This window comes from Prionailurus viverrinus, chromosome B4 (genome assembly GCF_022837055.1).
Source record: "Prionailurus viverrinus isolate Anna chromosome B4, UM_Priviv_1.0, whole genome shotgun sequence".
Classification (NCBI taxonomy): Eukaryota; Metazoa; Chordata; class Mammalia; order Carnivora; family Felidae; genus Prionailurus; species Prionailurus viverrinus.
In genome coordinates this window covers 76,519,103-76,534,349 of record NC_062567.1, presented here as the reverse complement: position 1 = coordinate 76,534,349, position 15,247 = coordinate 76,519,103, and the positions used below count along the sequence as shown (strand labels likewise).

Below are 15,247 nucleotides of genomic sequence, written 5' to 3'. Positions count from 1 at the left end.
ATCTGGAAGGGACATCTGGTGATGGGAGGCGACCTGGGCAGCCCTCCCGAGAGTGGTAATAAACACCCTTTAGTAGGTGCTCAATAAATATGAGTATCCTTCCCTTCATATAATGACTCGGGCCTAACTTTCCTTACGTCACACCCAAAGCTTCCCTTCCGTAACAGCCAGAGGTTTCATGCCATCGTGGTTTTGCATCCGAAGTTCTCTCTTCCTGGAATGAACTGTCCTTCCCAGAATGAGCGAAAGGTGACAAGACGTGGAGCTCGGGGGGAATAAAGAGCACATGGTAATAGCATAAGCTCTGGAGAGTAAATATAAAGCACATGGTAACAGGCGCACGAGCTATGGAGGCCAGCCTCAAGATCTGCATCTGCAAAAAGGAGATAATGATAAGATTCATTTCATAAGGTCATTTCATAAGGTTGCTGGGTGGCTTAAGAGGACATTCCTACGAAGCTTGCTTTCAGCGTTGTCTGTGCCACAGAACGAGCGCGCAGGCAAGACTGGCAGCAGCTGTAGGTGCGCAGGGACCTTCCCCACCCGCCCCGCCCGGCGCGGGAGCCGCCCCTTGACCGCCCAGTCCGCGCCCACGGCGCCCGGCGCGGCGTCCGCGCCGCCACGTCGCTGCCTCCACCCTCCCACCCTCGGGTTACCAGCCCCTACCCTGCGCTAGGTAGCCAGTTCACCGGGCCGCGCCCGAGCCTGCCTGCGTCCTCCCATTGGTTCTTGCAGATGCCTGTCGTCCTGGGCTTCTGCAGATTGGCCGGGGAGGGTGGGGATGGGCGGGACTCGGAGAGCGTAGGAAGGGCGGGGACCCGGATGTGTGTGGTGGCGGCGGCCGAAGAGCTAGTGTGAGGAGCTGAGAGGCCTATGGATGAGGAGAACGCGGCGGCCCCGGTAGGCGGGGATCGGGGGGGGGGCGGGGTCCCGGAGGCTTCGGGTCCCCCCCCCCGGAGCCTGAGGCGGGAGGCGGGGGTCCTGGGCGGAGGCTTCGGGGTCAGAGGCGGGGCCTGCGCCCCGGTCCCTGGGCTTCCTGCCTCGGGACCCTCCTCGGCCCCGTGCGGGGCCTGGGGAGACTGGGTGTAGTCGCGCTGACGAGCCCGGCCTTCCTGCCCCCGGGTCTCGTCTGAGGGCCAGGCGATGTCCGGGCTGGAGGCGGGACCCGGTGCGGCCACCGCTCGCGGGTGCCAAGGCTGTGCGGTTCTGGGCGAGCGGACGTCCTTAGGTCTGGGGGCCACTATCTATCTGGGGTGGAGCCCAGGCGGCGAGTGAGGAGGGCAGCCCCGCCGGTGCCAACCCTTCTGGGCCACGTGGTGCCTGTGGCTACCGCAGAAGGGTGTAACAAGCGCTTTGGGGTCGAATTCAGCCCAGCTAAGGCTCATTTAAGCACCTACTGTATGCAGGGTACTGTCAGGCCTTGATGGAACCTCTGTCCCAATGTTTGGGCAATGGGAAGAGAAACGTACCTCCCATTTTCGTCACTTTTGGCTTCCAGGAAAAATTCGTTCGTTCATTCATTCATTCATTCATTCATTCATTCATATATTAGCACCGTTGGTGATTTAAATATCCAGGTCATCCTACTCCTCTCCATCTTCACTGCTACCCTCCTAGTGGATGCCATCTCTCATTGGAGCTGCTCCAACAGCCTCTTACTTGTTCGCTCTTTCTGCTCTTGTATATCTGTGATCAGTTCTCCAGCCAACAGCCTGAATGATCTTTAACATCTGATAAACCTTAAAAATCCCGTCATTTCCTTGCTTAAAACCCTCCAGAGGTTTCCTGTCCCGCTTGGGATAAAATCCAGACTCCTTAACCTGTGGTCTGCTCTGGCTCCTGGCTTTTTCCCATCTTCTTCTTGAACACTCTCCCACACGCATTCCCTACGCACCAGCCACCCTGGCCTTTGTATTCCTCTACCGTGCCTGCCTTCCACCCCACGACCTGTGTCCTGGCTGGCCCCTCTGCCTGAAGTGCTCCTTCTTGAGCTTGTCCCACGCCTGGCTTCTTAACTCAAGTGTCACCTTAGAGAGACTTCCTCTGTCCGCTGTATCCAAAGTAGTCTTTAGACTTTACGCCTTTATTCTGCATCACCCCACTCTACTTGTTTCCTCTACTGTCCGATGTCGTCAGGTCCGTGTCTTCCCTGTCACGCCTCCCGCACTGGAACGGAAGTGCTGTGAGAACAGGAATCCCACCCATCTTGTTCACAGCGGTACTCCTAACACCAAGAACAGTGCACATAGTAGGAGCTCAGGAAATGCTGAATGTAAGGACGAGGTTGGGGATTGTTGACTGACTTTGAGTCCAGTGCCCTCTCCACGTTCTGGTGTGCTCTGGGCCCTGCCTCCTTCTCAGTCTCCTTCTCAGTCTCCTTCTCCCCATGGCAGGTTTGTTCTCATGAACAAGATGGATGACCTCAACCTGCACTACCGGTTTCTGAATTGGCGCCGGAGGATCCGGGAAATTCGGGAGGTCCGGGCTTTCCGATACCAGGAGAGGTTCAAGCACATTCTTGTAGACGGAGACACTTTGAGGTGAGTTTAGGGGGAGTGCTTCCACATTTTCCTTGCTCTGCCAGGTCTTAGAGATGAAAAGGGGCCTTTTCAGAGGCAGACGACTGTTGGCACCTGCCCTGCGAGGGCCTTTGACCCTGGAGGCCTTTCTGAGTGGAGCGGGGTGGAGCTGTGTCTCTGGGTCACTCTGTCCTGGTCCACATTAGAAGCAGTCGTGTAAGAGAGAGGAAGCTGCTGGTGTGTCGAGTCGCCCAAGTGCCTCGTTGAGGGGACTCCAGTGGGTGTGTGGCTTGTCTGGGTCTCCTTCTGCCTGCATCTCAGGGGGTGGGGTTTGGTGGAGAGTAGCTGTTTCAGAGGCAGTGGATTTCCTGTTTTGGGAGGACAGTCCCACAGTGCGTCCTGCCCACCAGTTTCCAGCCCTTTGGCTTGTGTGTTTGTGTTTGTTTTCTCTCTCTTCTGGCTTGAACCCCTTCCCTGACTCCTTCTGAGCCTAATTCTGTCACAAAGTTGTCCCTGAAGGGGGGGGAAGGAAGTAGTGCTGTTTAGCCTGAAGGCAAAAAAGTTGAAGAGTGGGGACTGAATAACCGTCTTCCAGTCTACGAAGGGCTTTGGTGCAGAGGATAGAGACCAGCTGTGCTTCAGCTCCACTGAAGACAGAGCCAGAGAAAAAGGCCAAAGCTGCAGCATGAGGGATTGAGGTTAGACAGGGTTGTGAGACCCCGGCTAGGCAATTAAGGGAGGTTCCGCATTCTTTGCCTCCTAGAAATGAAGGAGCCACGCTCTTGTTGGTCTGATGTGGGTTGGACCCTGGCTGGAGGCAGCAGGAGGGGTGGGTGACCTCAAGTATCTTGTTACGGTGTCTGTGCAGATGTCCCGAAGTGTGGCCTGATAGATTCTCCTCTGTGTTGGCCCTTACCAGGGGATGGGGCAGCAGTGAGGATGCTGAGGCCCTACCCCCCACTCCTGGGCTAGGCTGCTAATGAACACCCCCCCCATTCTTCTGTTAGTTACCATGGAAACTCCGGTGAAGTTGGCTGCTACGTGGCTTCTCGACCCCTGACCAAGGACAGCAATTATTTTGAGGTGATCAAGGCAGTGTGGGGGGAGAGCAGGGGGTGAGATTGTTAAGCTCCAAGGAGATTCTTGCTCTCTTTTAATTTGCCATCAGGGCTGTCTTGGCTGAGAAAAGGGCGCAGAATACCATGGTGCCTCAGCTGAGAGATAGATGCCCCAGTGCTGTCACCCTGTCTCTTCTGTTCTCCTGCCCCTCAGCTAGGGGAGGAGCTATGACCCACACCCCAGACTCGGACCCATGTCCTTTCCCACTTCCTAACCCGAGCCCAGCATCTGCTCATTTTCCTATCATTTTCCATAGCTTCCAAATGATTTTCTGGGTAATCATGACAAAGTAGGCCCCTGGTCTCCCCAGTTCTCCCCTCAGTGTCCTTTCTTTTTCTTTGATTACCATGTTTTTGTCTCTTTGAGGCTCTTTGAGCCTTTGATGTCTGACTCCCCTTCCCCACCCCGGCAGAAATTCATCCCGATGCCTGCTAACTTCCTTCCCCCTGCGCTCTTCCTTGTAGGTGTCGATTGTGGACAGCGGGGTGCGGGGCACCATTGCTGTGGGGCTGGTCCCTCAGTACTACAGCTTGGATCACCAGCCTGGCTGGTTGCCCGACTCTGTAGCCTACCACGCTGATGATGGCAAGTGAGTTGCCTCCTGTGGAACCTTGTCCCTTTCCTGTGGATTCGGGAACCTTAGATATAAAGGACTACCTGGACGTGGTTTTTGCCATTCCTTCACCTGTCTTGGGGTATTTTCATAGACTTTTCTGATCAGGATGGGAAGGTGGCCTGATAGCTACCCTTGGAGGTTTGTAGGCTTGGAGGGGAGGGTGGAGCTCATGCGTGGACACAGATGCCATGGCAGGGTGACTGGGAGCAGCAAGGTAGGCCCCAGGGGTCAGTGCCGTGGAGAAGTTGGGAGGCCAGGCTCAGGTCCTGTGTCTGTGCCGCTCTGTTTGCAGGCTATACAATGGCCGAGCCAAGGGCCGCCAGTTTGGGTCAAAGTGCAACTCCGGGGACCGGATTGGCTGCGGCATTGAGCCCGTGTCCTTTGATGTACAGACTGCCCAGATCTTCTTCACCAAAAATGGGAAGCGGGTGAGTGGGAAATCCCAGGTGGGATTTAAGTGGGTTGAAGCCATCCGAGGATCTGTGGGAGTGGAAATCATCTGGCTGGGCTTGCTCAGGGACCCATAGGCTTTAGTTCCACCTCCTTCAGGCCAGCCTCAGGTTCTTCTGAAGTCTGTGTACGGGACAAGACACTTTCCCTGCCCAGGGGAAGCCAGGACATTGGCTAGATGATATGTGCACAGGGGTGGGTTAGTGCAGTGGAGGATGGGCAGAGATTGTAGGGGAACGAATTGGGTTATTTGGGGGACAGTTTTGAGCAGAAAAGGAGAGGAAGAGGTTACAGCCTGGCTGCATAAGCTGGAGGTCCTCTTCGGAGATTTGACTTGAATGCTTTTGAGGGATATGTCCATTCTGTGTTTATTTTTCTTGTTTCGCTTCTCCTTTCCTTCCCTTTTTGGAGACAGGCTAGTAGCGGTGAAGAGATGGGTAAGAGCGATGGAAGAGAGACCCTCAGCTGTCTTTCGTCTCCTGTCCTGCTCCATCTCCCACCCTGGGAAGATTGCTCTCTCAGGCCTTGGTGGGGGTCGGGGGGCCCTCCTTAGCGTCTGTGCCTCTAGAACACACACATGCCAAAAACATTTGGCAGCAAGTCAAGAGATTTTTGTCTGCCCTCTAGCTTTGTGGATACCTTGCTTGGCCAGGCGTGCTTAGCAACTTTTTAAACTTTTCCGTACCTCTGTTTTGCCGTCAGTGTGTGTGGTAGTTATTTGTTGCATCATCTCAAAAGTACCCTTGTGAGAATTAGGTGAGCTGTGGAAAAGTGAGCCAGGCGGCAGCTCCCTTCCTCCCTCCCTCCGCTGCAGGTGGGCTCCACCATCATGCCCATGTCCCCAGATGGACTGTTCCCAGCAGTGGGCATGCACTCTCTGGGTGAAGAGGTGAGGCTGCACCTCAACGCTGAGCTGGGCCGCGAGGACGACAGCGTCATGATGGTGGACAGTTACGAGGACGAGTGGGGTCGGCTGCATGATGTCAGAGTGTGCGGAACTGTAAGTGGAGGAGGGGGTGGAGTGGTGGGGGTTGGACCGGGAGGCCTGGGCTGAACTCTGTGGGCCACATACGCACGTCTGAATTGCTTAGAATGGGGAGTGAGGACAGTGTCTTTTATAGAGTTTTGGGAAACGGGAACTTGGGGCCTTGAGGCGACTTCTTGAATCCAGATCTGTGTTCTCCTTAGTGCTGATTGGCTGTCTTCCTTCTGTGTCACTGAGAGCTCAGGTTAGTTGCTTTACTCTGAGAACAGCAGTAGTTCTCCTTTGCCTTCTTTGGTTCTTTTTGCATCTGGTGGCCTCTGCTGCCCTGCACATCCGGGCTCATTTGGAGGTGGGATGCCTGGATCCTCCTTTCAAAAGCCCAGTCTTAGCTCAGCTGGCCCAAGCTCTCCACTCACTGTGCTGCAGGTTATGTGTGGTCACAAGCCCTGCTCCTGTGGGGGAAGGTTCTGAGATCTGTCTTGAGTAAGTGTCAATGTCAATGTCTTCTGTCTTTCCCCTACATTTTGATAGAGGAATGCGAATGAAGGCAAATGAAGATTCATTGAGAATCCTTGACCCTCCAGAGTCTGCTTTTTTAATACACCGTCTCCTCATACCTGCTTTGGTCTCTCCCTGGATTTGAAACTTTCTTGGGGAGTGTATGGACCTTGGGAGAGGGAAATTCTTCACATCTACCCTCGATGCCTCATGCTGGGCTGGGAGTAAATGGATGCTGAGTCAGGGGTCTGGCCCTGGCCTCCAGTGGGCTGCTCCGGCCTCCCACTTCGAATTGTCCCTCTCCCGCCCTCTTGCTCCCGGCTCAACCTTTTTCTCCACCCTCTGGCCTTCTCACCCCAACCCAGGCTGTTTTCAGCTTAGCCTTTGATAGCAAAACAGAAGCAGTGGGGGGTGGGAGTGGATTATGAGCAAGGCTCCCCCCATTTCTGGAGTTCAAGGTGAGTCAGACTCAAGGAAAATGGCAGAATGTGTGCCCTCCTGCTGCTCCTGACACTCTGCACCCCCTCTGGCAGTGGGGTCTGAGGGCCGCAATGGCGGCAAGCCGGGAGGCTTCAGATGCCCACTCTTTGATCCTCATCTCTTTCTTTCCCCCTTCCACCATCATTTTGACAACATCTACAGAGTTGAACTTGGGACTGAGCCAGGGCGATGTTCCAGCTCTCATCCCTGACCTCTCCTCAAGACTGTTTTCCTGGCATCTTTTCCCTGCCTGGACCTGTCCCCACTCTGGCCCCAGCTCCTCCCAGGCAATCTTTTCTAATTGATGTAGAATCCTGTAGACATTTATAAATAGCCTTCCTTCCTCTCTGCCCTCCCCCAATGCCCTCAGGTCACACATTTGAGATTTTTTTCTTTCTTAGACATAAGCTGTTTGGCTCTTCTCTCAGACCCTCACCCCAGCTGGGGACAGCTGGCAGGGTGGGCACACTCTTCCCTGAGCACCTGCTCCTCTGGGGCAGACTGGAGCATGAGCCTCTTGAGAAATATATGCCTTTCTTCTTTTGCCAGCGACTCCATCTTTCAAATGAGGGTGACATACCCGGTTTCTTCCTTCCATCCCCTCGGACCCTATCCCTGCTTGTCTCTTGCCCTGCTGCTTCTTGTCCCTTCTGACCATCCATTGTGTTTGTGATCTGGGGATCGGAGTTGTATCTCCTGGAGGAGCCTGGGAGAAGTCATTTGGGCTATTGGAGGCCTGTGCCTCCCACTTCTAAAGATGTATAGCTCAGCTGTTTCTCCATTTTGCCCTTCCTGTTTTCCTGTCCCCTCTGTGGGGAGCCTTTCCCTGGAGCCTCAAGACCTCCGCTGTTGGATGGGCCCTGTTTCTCCCGCCTTGGGTGATGTTCCCGGCAGAGCACCCTTTAGAACCATAAAGGTCTGGGGGAGGCTCTGATGCCATCCAGTCCAGGGCTTCCCAGTGCGGAGCCGAAGACCGTTCACCTTGACATGCAGGATGTTTAGCATCCTAGGCACCCAGACCCAGGGTGCTGGGAGCTCCCTCCCCTAGTCTTTGTGACAACCCTCATGCTCCCAGATCTCTTGTGCGGTTGATGAAAAAACACAGACAGAAGTGAAAACAGTACCAGACAGAAGTGAAGAGACTTGTTCAAACGTCAAACAGTGAATTAGTAGTGAAACTAAGTCCAGATATTTATTCTTTGATCCCTTGCCACTGCCACTCTGTCCACTGCCAGACACATGCTGTGCCCTTCTCCCCAACCCCTCTTCTGTAGCCCGTCATCTCTCCTCCTGGCCCTTCTTGTAAGGTGAATCGGGGTTCCTGGGCTTTAAGTCCCCACCTCCCCTGTCAGTCTCCTGACTAGCTCTTAGCCACGGCCCTTTTGGGTGAGCTTACCTCGCTGTCTGGGACCCTTTGCCTCCTGGGCCTTGCTCTCAGTTTGGAGTCTCTGTTATCTTCTCTCTTCCCTTCTCACTGGTTCTTCCTACAGAGAAGAACGAATTCCTGACCCTCTTTTTTCCCTCCAACATTAAATTATGAACAATTTCAAACATATGGAAAAGTTGAAAAAATGGTACAGTGTGCACCCATTTACCTGCTACCTAGCTTCAACAGTTGATATTTAGTTGTGTCTGTTTGATCTGAGCACCTGTATATAGACAGACCTGGCTCTTTCTTGAGTGGAATCCTTCCCCCTGCATCCTGTGGCCTCAGTTTCCCCTCCTGAAGAGTCCCTCCTTTGCAGAGCTCTGAGGGTGTTGAGGAACCGCTGCTGTGTTTGCTCAGGGATGGGGGTGTTACCCCTCACCTCATCCCTGCCCCCAGGCTTTGCAAAGTGAGGTAATGTGTGGAGGGTGGGGGGCAGTAGGTAAAGCTGGGGGATTAGACTCATTCTGTCTTTGTTTCCTGCTCATAGCTCCTCTGACAACTCCTTAGTGATGGAGCAACGGCTTTGGTACACAGAGAGGGGTGAATAAGGCCTCACCCTCCAGGGGTCCTCCCGGACCCAACCCAACCCAACCCAAGAGGAGACCATGTTGGGGCCTGAGCTGGCCGGTGGGGAGTGTGGAGCACGTTCTTGGTGCCTGTTTCAGCTGCTTCTAGGCCCTCAGGGCACTGAGCCCTCCCTTGCTCCTGTCAAGAGGGATTAGGGTCTCTGCTGGCAAGAGGAGGAGGGCGGATACCAGCCAGAGAAGTGACTGGGAAGGCGCTACTGGGAGGTGGGGGGTTGGAGTGCAGGAGGCTCTCTGCACTCTGGCCCGCAGCTTCCATTCTGTGGCTTCGAGTCCACCTGTTTGGCCTCTCAGGGCTTTGGTGGTGTGGGGAGGGAGGCTCAGGAGTCGGGGGGCTTGAAAGCACTGAGGAAAGGATGCCCTTACCCCACCAAAGATGTGGGGGAATATTCCTGCTGCTTGGGCATTATTTGAGAAGTACTAAGAGGAGGGCAGCTGGTCAGTGGGGACAGAGTAATCTGGGGCGTGCTCATCTGTCCTAGGGGAACGGTGACCAGTTCTGGGGCCTATGGGGCTGCTGGAGTTGGAGGTAAGGGCTGAGATGAAGGGTCATTTCTGTCTGTGATACGAAGTTATAGTCTGTTGTAGCTTTGGGGTGACTGTTCATGTTCACGGAGCATTGATACGTGGGTATGTTCTGGTACCCGCCCCCCCCCCCCCCCCCCCCCCCCGCCCCGTTTCCTGATTTAGGGAAAGGCGGAACATGTGTTGATCACCTGGGGGCAGGCTCCATGCCGAGCACTTGACACACTTCATTTAGTCTTCTCTCGCCCATTTTAGGAAAATTCCTTTTACTGAGGAAGAAACTGTGGCTTAAAGGAGCAAAAGTCACTTTCTGGAAGTTAGCTTCTAGTGACTAAGAGGAGTTAGGATTTGAACCCAGGGCTGTGTGATTCTCTTTCCAAACTGAAAGGCATTTGAGGCACAGATGAGGGACCAGCATTGAGATTCTAGCAACTCAGACCCTAGGGGCTAAACCTCCCATCTCCACTAGGTTGCTAAAGCCCTAGTCTCAGGAGGGGAGGAGTGAACTCAAGCTAGGATCTGTCAGGGAGGCCACGCTCCCCACCTGCCCCTGTAAATGCTGAGAGAGGATCAGATGAATTGGGGCAGTTTACGCCCTAAGGGGCGGGTGGTTCCTCTCTTGCAGAGGGCGGCATTTGCTGGGACCTAGTGTTCCAGCTGTCGGCAGTCTGTCTGAAATGCTGTGCCGGGTGGGGAGTGGGTTTCAGAGTCCCACATTAGTGGGTTTCGTCCTCCTGACCTTTTAGCTGGAGGAAGCGTCCCCACCCTGTCCACAGACAAGACTGCAGTGGCCGCAGTCCTCAGGGCTGAGGCAGAGGGAATGGTTGGGCGGGTTTTTCCCAAGGATCAGGATCTGGAGCCGCTGCCTCTTGGCTCTGGAAGTGGAGAACACTGTGTTTCCTATGCCGAGGCCAGTTGGATGGAGTGGGTCGAGGGCAGCTGTGGGATCCCCCACCCAGTTCTGCAATGCTGGCCGGAGAGGGTGGGCTGGGGGGCTCCTCGCACTGGGTGGAGCGTTAAGCCAGTTAATGCACACCAGGCTCTACCCCTCCCAGCTTGTGGGGAGATGCTGAGGAGGAACCCAGGCCCAGCAGAGGATACAGGACCGTGAGGGGAAGTCCAGCAGTGTGGGCCTTTAATTAGTACCCGGTAAATCAGAACATGGCCTGTGGGGGGACCCCCTTGTGGTGAAAGAAAGCAGTGTGAGCTAACCGAGAAGACCTGGTCTAGGGGTGTAAATAAAATAGGGTCAGCATAACCTGAAACACAGAAGGTCATGGCTGGAGGAATTTGAAAAAAAGCCTGGGTGTGGATGTAGGAGGCTTCCCATGCAGCTCTGGCTTTTCCTCTGGTTGCCTCTCCCACCTCAGTTCTCTTTTGGAGAAGAGGGGAGGATGGACTTGAGGTGGCAGGGCTTTGGGGATCGAGGGCTGAGAAGGGGACCCTGTCCCTCAAGTGTTCTGTCTGAAGGGGTGGTGAGGGTGCAGGCCCTGCCTCTGCCACAGACACCTAGGCTTTTGCACTGGTGCAGGCCAGCATAATTCCTTTCCTGTTCAGGCAGGAGTTCTTTGGGGGTGAGAGGCCAGCATCCCAAGGCTTGCCAGGGATGAGTGGAGGAGGTCCCCAGGCAGTGTTTTCTTCTGGGCTGGAGGGGTGGGAGGGTAGACTAAAGTCTTGAGGGGCAGTTTGGCTAATTAAAAAGGGATTAAGGACTCCCAGGTGATGCTGAGGGTGAGGAAAGAGGGGATGGGGTTGAGTCATAACCCCACCATTACCATGACAACTGATAAATAAATCCTCCCAGCTTGGGGGTGGCCGCCCCATCATGCCCAGGCAGGACCATTGTGGAATTGAAGAGCCCCAAGAGTCCATCAGTCGCCTCCCCTCTCCCTCCACCTCCACACCCCTGCTGTGAAAGGGCCGAGAGGGGCTGTGAACAGCAAAGCCTGCCTTCATGTCTCCGACCTGCCTGCTCCCCTCCTTCACATTAAGTAAAGAGTGGATCTGGTCATTCTGGGTTCCCTGATTCCCCGCGGCACCCCCCTGACCCAGCTCTGTCCACAGCCAAGTCAAACAGCCCTTGAGAAATCACATCCGTCCCATCCTAGGCAGAAGTGGTTTCTGAGCTGTCTCCCCTCCCTCAGACATCTGGAGTTGGCACCTAACCTCTGCATCCTCCCTGTCCCCATTAGGCCCCCTCATGTCTCCTCTCAGCACAGGCTTCACGTCCTCACATCTGTTTTTCTCCTGTCCAGGGCCCCTGGGTAGACCTCTTCTAGCAGGGTCTTTCAGGGCAGGGAGGTGACAGCCTGGAGACCCCTAGTGTGGTCCTGGGTGCTCAGCCAGCTGGGGTGCTGTGCTGCTGCCCGCCTCTCCCCCAAAGCAAGGAGAGGGGCTTTGGCTCAGTAGGTAGATGGGTACGGGGCTCAGCCCTCCTGCCTGTGCTACCTCCTTTGCTTCCCCCCCTCCGCCCCATTCTCCCATGCCTGCCCAGAATGTTGGGGCCCAGTTTCTTCTAGGATCCTTTCCCTTCCAGCCAAGGGTTTGTCACGCTCAGGAAACTGGTCCCGAGTGCCTCTGGACCAGGTTTCTAGGGCAGGTGTCAGTCTGCCCTCTGCACCACCTGCTGCCCCTGGCTCTTCCCCCACAGCTCCTGGAGTACTTGGGCAAGGGCAAGAGCATCGTTGACGTGGGGCTGGCCCAGGCCCGGCACCCGCTGAGCACCCGGAGCCATTACTTTGAGGTGGAGATCGTGGACCCTGGAGAGAAATGCTACATCGCCTTGGGGCTGGCCCGGAAGGTGGGGACTCATGCTGGCTTTTTATCTGGAGAGCTGCTCATCTCTGGGGCTGTTGGAATGGGGCTCAGAAGCTCTTGGGGAAATCGGGGAGCAGGGGGGGGCAGGCTGTGGAGGGAGAAGGGTCTTTACCCGAGCATGGTTGTGTGTGTTCGCTGTGGGAGGGTACGCACCCCCCATGACCCACAACCAGATAGAGGGTCCTGACTGCAGCACTCAAATGGGCCTGCAGGTCGGGTGGGGGCAGCCTGCAGCCCTGGCTGTGAAAGCCAAACACCCTTGTTACCTTCCCTGTGTCCCCTGCAACCTCAAGTGCCTGAAGGGGGTGGGAGGCTGCAGGGGAGTGAGCAGCCCTCTGGGGTTGTAGCCTGTTTCAGAAGGTTGAATGTGCAGATGCCCTCTCTCCTGTTCTTTTTCTGTGCATGAGACCACAGGTTTTCTCTTTCCTTCTTGGTGCAGGATTATCCCAAGAACAGGCACCCTGGCTGGAGCAGAGGCTCTGTGGCTTACCATGCAGGTGGGTAGGGGCTGCCCCGGGGCGGCTCAGGCCGTGGGGGCTGTAGAGGCACAGGGACATCCATTTTCCTGACCCCCAGCAAAAGGCCTCCCCTCCAGCGTCTGGCTGGTGAGACTTTCCCCTGCTGCTGTCTCATCTCCCCTTCCCAAGCTGCTAGTGCTTTCTCTTTGTCTGTGTTTTTCCTCCCGGCCTGAAAAGCGAGGGGAGCCGAAACAGGGGCGGGAGATCTGGGCCCAAACTGGACATTCCAGGCCTCTGAGTTGGCTCCCTCTGCGCCCTTCTTGCAGATTCTGCAGTTTCTTTTTTTGGTCTGCTTCATTTCCTTTAGGGCTTTCTTTAGAAAGGAGTTGCCATGAGCTCCCAGTGCCATCCCCATCCCCTCCTCAGCCCCTGTCCCCTCTCCCTTCTCCTGCCAGCATCCTGAGGGAGTCTGCTGCCCCTTAGCATCTTGAGCGAATATTGTGTCTCTTTTTCTTAATATGGTGCCCTCTTTCTACTCCTGTCTTTCCATCTTTGTTTCACCTTGACCCCTTCCCTTCCTCAGTGCCAGAGAGGGAGAGGAGCAAGCATTCAACTTCAAGCAGGGACCTCTCTCTCGCCCGGTGGAGGGTAAAGGATCAGCCCTTCCTTCAAGTGTGTGTCTTCTCCCTCCCCTCCCCCCCCCCAATAGATGATGGGAAGATCTTCCACGGCAGTGGTGTGGGGGACCCCTTCGGGCCACGCTGTTACAAAGGGGACATTATGGGCTGTGGAATCATGTTCCCCCGGGACTACATTCTGGACAGTGAGGGTGAGTAGGTGGGGGTGGCTGACCAGGCTGGTCAGGCAGATGGTGGGGGCAGTACCACGGGAGCTCAGTTTCCTGGCCTCCTAGGTGACAGTGATGACAGTTGTGACACAGTGATCCTGTCCCCAACTGCCCGAGCCGTCCGGAATGTCCGGAATGTCATGTACCTGCACCAGGAGGGAGAAGAGGAAGAAGAGGAAGAGGAAGAAGAAGAAGATGGAGAAGAGATTGAGCAGGAGCATGAGGGCAAGAAGGTGGTGGTGAGTGGGGACAGGGTGGCGTTGGACTAGGGTTCTTGGGCCTGGGCAGGGGCTGGCATCATTGGGGAATAGGACCCCCAGCCAACGCAGGGAAGAGGGGAAGGCCTGGCGGTGGGCGTGTTCTGTTCTGAGGTGCTGGACGTTGCCCAGACTCTGGTGGGGAGCTGGTTTCCAGACGCCCCCTTGTGGTCACTTCCCACGTCACCCTAAGTCTCTCCCCCCGAGGGCTTCTGGGAGTTGGCAGTGCTTGGGGTTCAGGCCTGTGTGGCTCTAGTAGCATCATCAGAAGAGGCTAGAGCCCACCTGCTCCACTCCTCTACATGCCTCCACCCCCAGGTTTTCTTCACTCGGAACGGCAAGATCATCGGGAAGAAGGATGCTGTTGTACCTTCTGGCGGCTTCTTCCCCACCATTGGAATGCTGAGCTGTGGGGAGAAAGTCAAAGTGGATCTGCATCCCTTGAGTGGCTAGGGGCTTCTTCCCTAGACCTGCCCCGTCTCCTTTTCCTCGCCCTTTGCAGAACCGGGTGCCCAGTTCCTGCCTTCTCCAAGGATTTGCTTACCCAGCAGCCCCAGGGAGTTCATAGTCCCTCCACCTCCCCCCAGATCAGGCCCCTGCCGAGCTCCTGTGTGCCCATGTTTCTGACCTGGTGCTACCTCGATCATCAGTCAGTCCTGGACCTGAGTCCCTGGTTGGACAGGAACAGGCCCTAAGAATGGAATTGGTATATTGGTGGGTCCCGCTTGCTTTGGCTGGTGGACTCCCGCACCTTTTCTTTCCCCACCGGCCATAGGAGTGGAGAGGAGTGAGCACCCTGTCTCAGCTGCTATTTGGGCATGAGGCTTTGCAGGGGGTGGAGTAGAGACATCCCCCTCCTCTATTTATCACAGTATTTCCCATTGCATCTCCCTTTTTTGTTCCCTGTCCTCATTGTGAACCAGTTGCTGCTGTTATCCCCCTGGCTGGGCTCGGGGGGCTCTGTTGGGCCCTCTCTCTCCTTCCACTGACTGCTGTCCCAGGAAGACTACTCTAGGGTCTCTGTTCTTTCCCTTGAGAGCCCACTTTCTCCTTCACTGCCTGCTTAGGCACCGTAGTCCCGCAGAGAATCTGAGTCTCTGGCTCCCCGCAACTGTACACACAGTCGGGTGCCTGTTACGTGTTGAATGGAGTGAGAGAGGGGCTGCCAAGTGAGGGGGCCTGGGGCCTCTGCTCCCATCCCCTCCTTGCCATCCTTGGGACACCCGTGGTACCCTTGTCCCTAGTTCCCTGGGATGCATGGTGAAGGCAAGACCCGGAGCCGTGGTCGCAAGCGCAGAAGGCGGCTCGGCCCCTCACTCCCCTTCCCTGCTGCACCCGTGTCCCAGCTTGCTGCCCGTGCCAGTTGCCTGTTTTGCTTCAGTGTTTGATTCTAGCACTTACATACGTCCTCCCCTACCAAGCCCTCCTGTCTCCCGCCGCCACGACCCCTGACCCCCTTCCCATACAGTGACTTCTCCTGGGAGGAAGAGGGAGCGGGAGCTGTTAGCCTTGGTTTGCACAGAGTGGGTGGGCCTTGGGGAAAGGGGTTGAGCTGCTGTGTTGCTGGTGTCCCCCCTTCGGCCCTCCACTACGATGTATGAAATGTATGTACAGCCCAGAGATGTTTATACAGCCAATAAAGATGGAGTTTCTGTATTTATCA

General features: G+C 55.7%; 1 protein-coding gene across 2 annotated transcripts; it reads left to right on the top strand.

Moving 5' to 3' along the window:
- The first annotated feature begins 795 nt into the window (after window positions 1–795).
- SPRYD3 (SPRY domain containing 3) lies at window positions 796–15,247 on the top strand. 2 transcript variants are annotated; one of them, XM_047866260.1, is made up of 12 exons: window positions 799–900; window positions 2,137–2,272; window positions 2,394–2,540; window positions 3,527–3,602; window positions 4,103–4,227; window positions 4,547–4,682; window positions 5,519–5,704; window positions 11,856–12,005; window positions 12,462–12,519; window positions 13,190–13,309; window positions 13,394–13,566; window positions 13,903–15,247. In XM_047866260.1, coding segments are annotated over exons 2-12 (1,308 nt in total). In that variant the 5' UTR covers window positions 799–900; window positions 2,137–2,270; the 3' UTR covers window positions 14,038–15,247. The 2 variants fall into 2 exon arrangements, with proteins under 2 accessions (XP_047722215.1, XP_047722216.1); XM_047866259.1 differs by lacking the exon at window positions 2,137–2,272 and having other exon boundaries at window positions 796–900.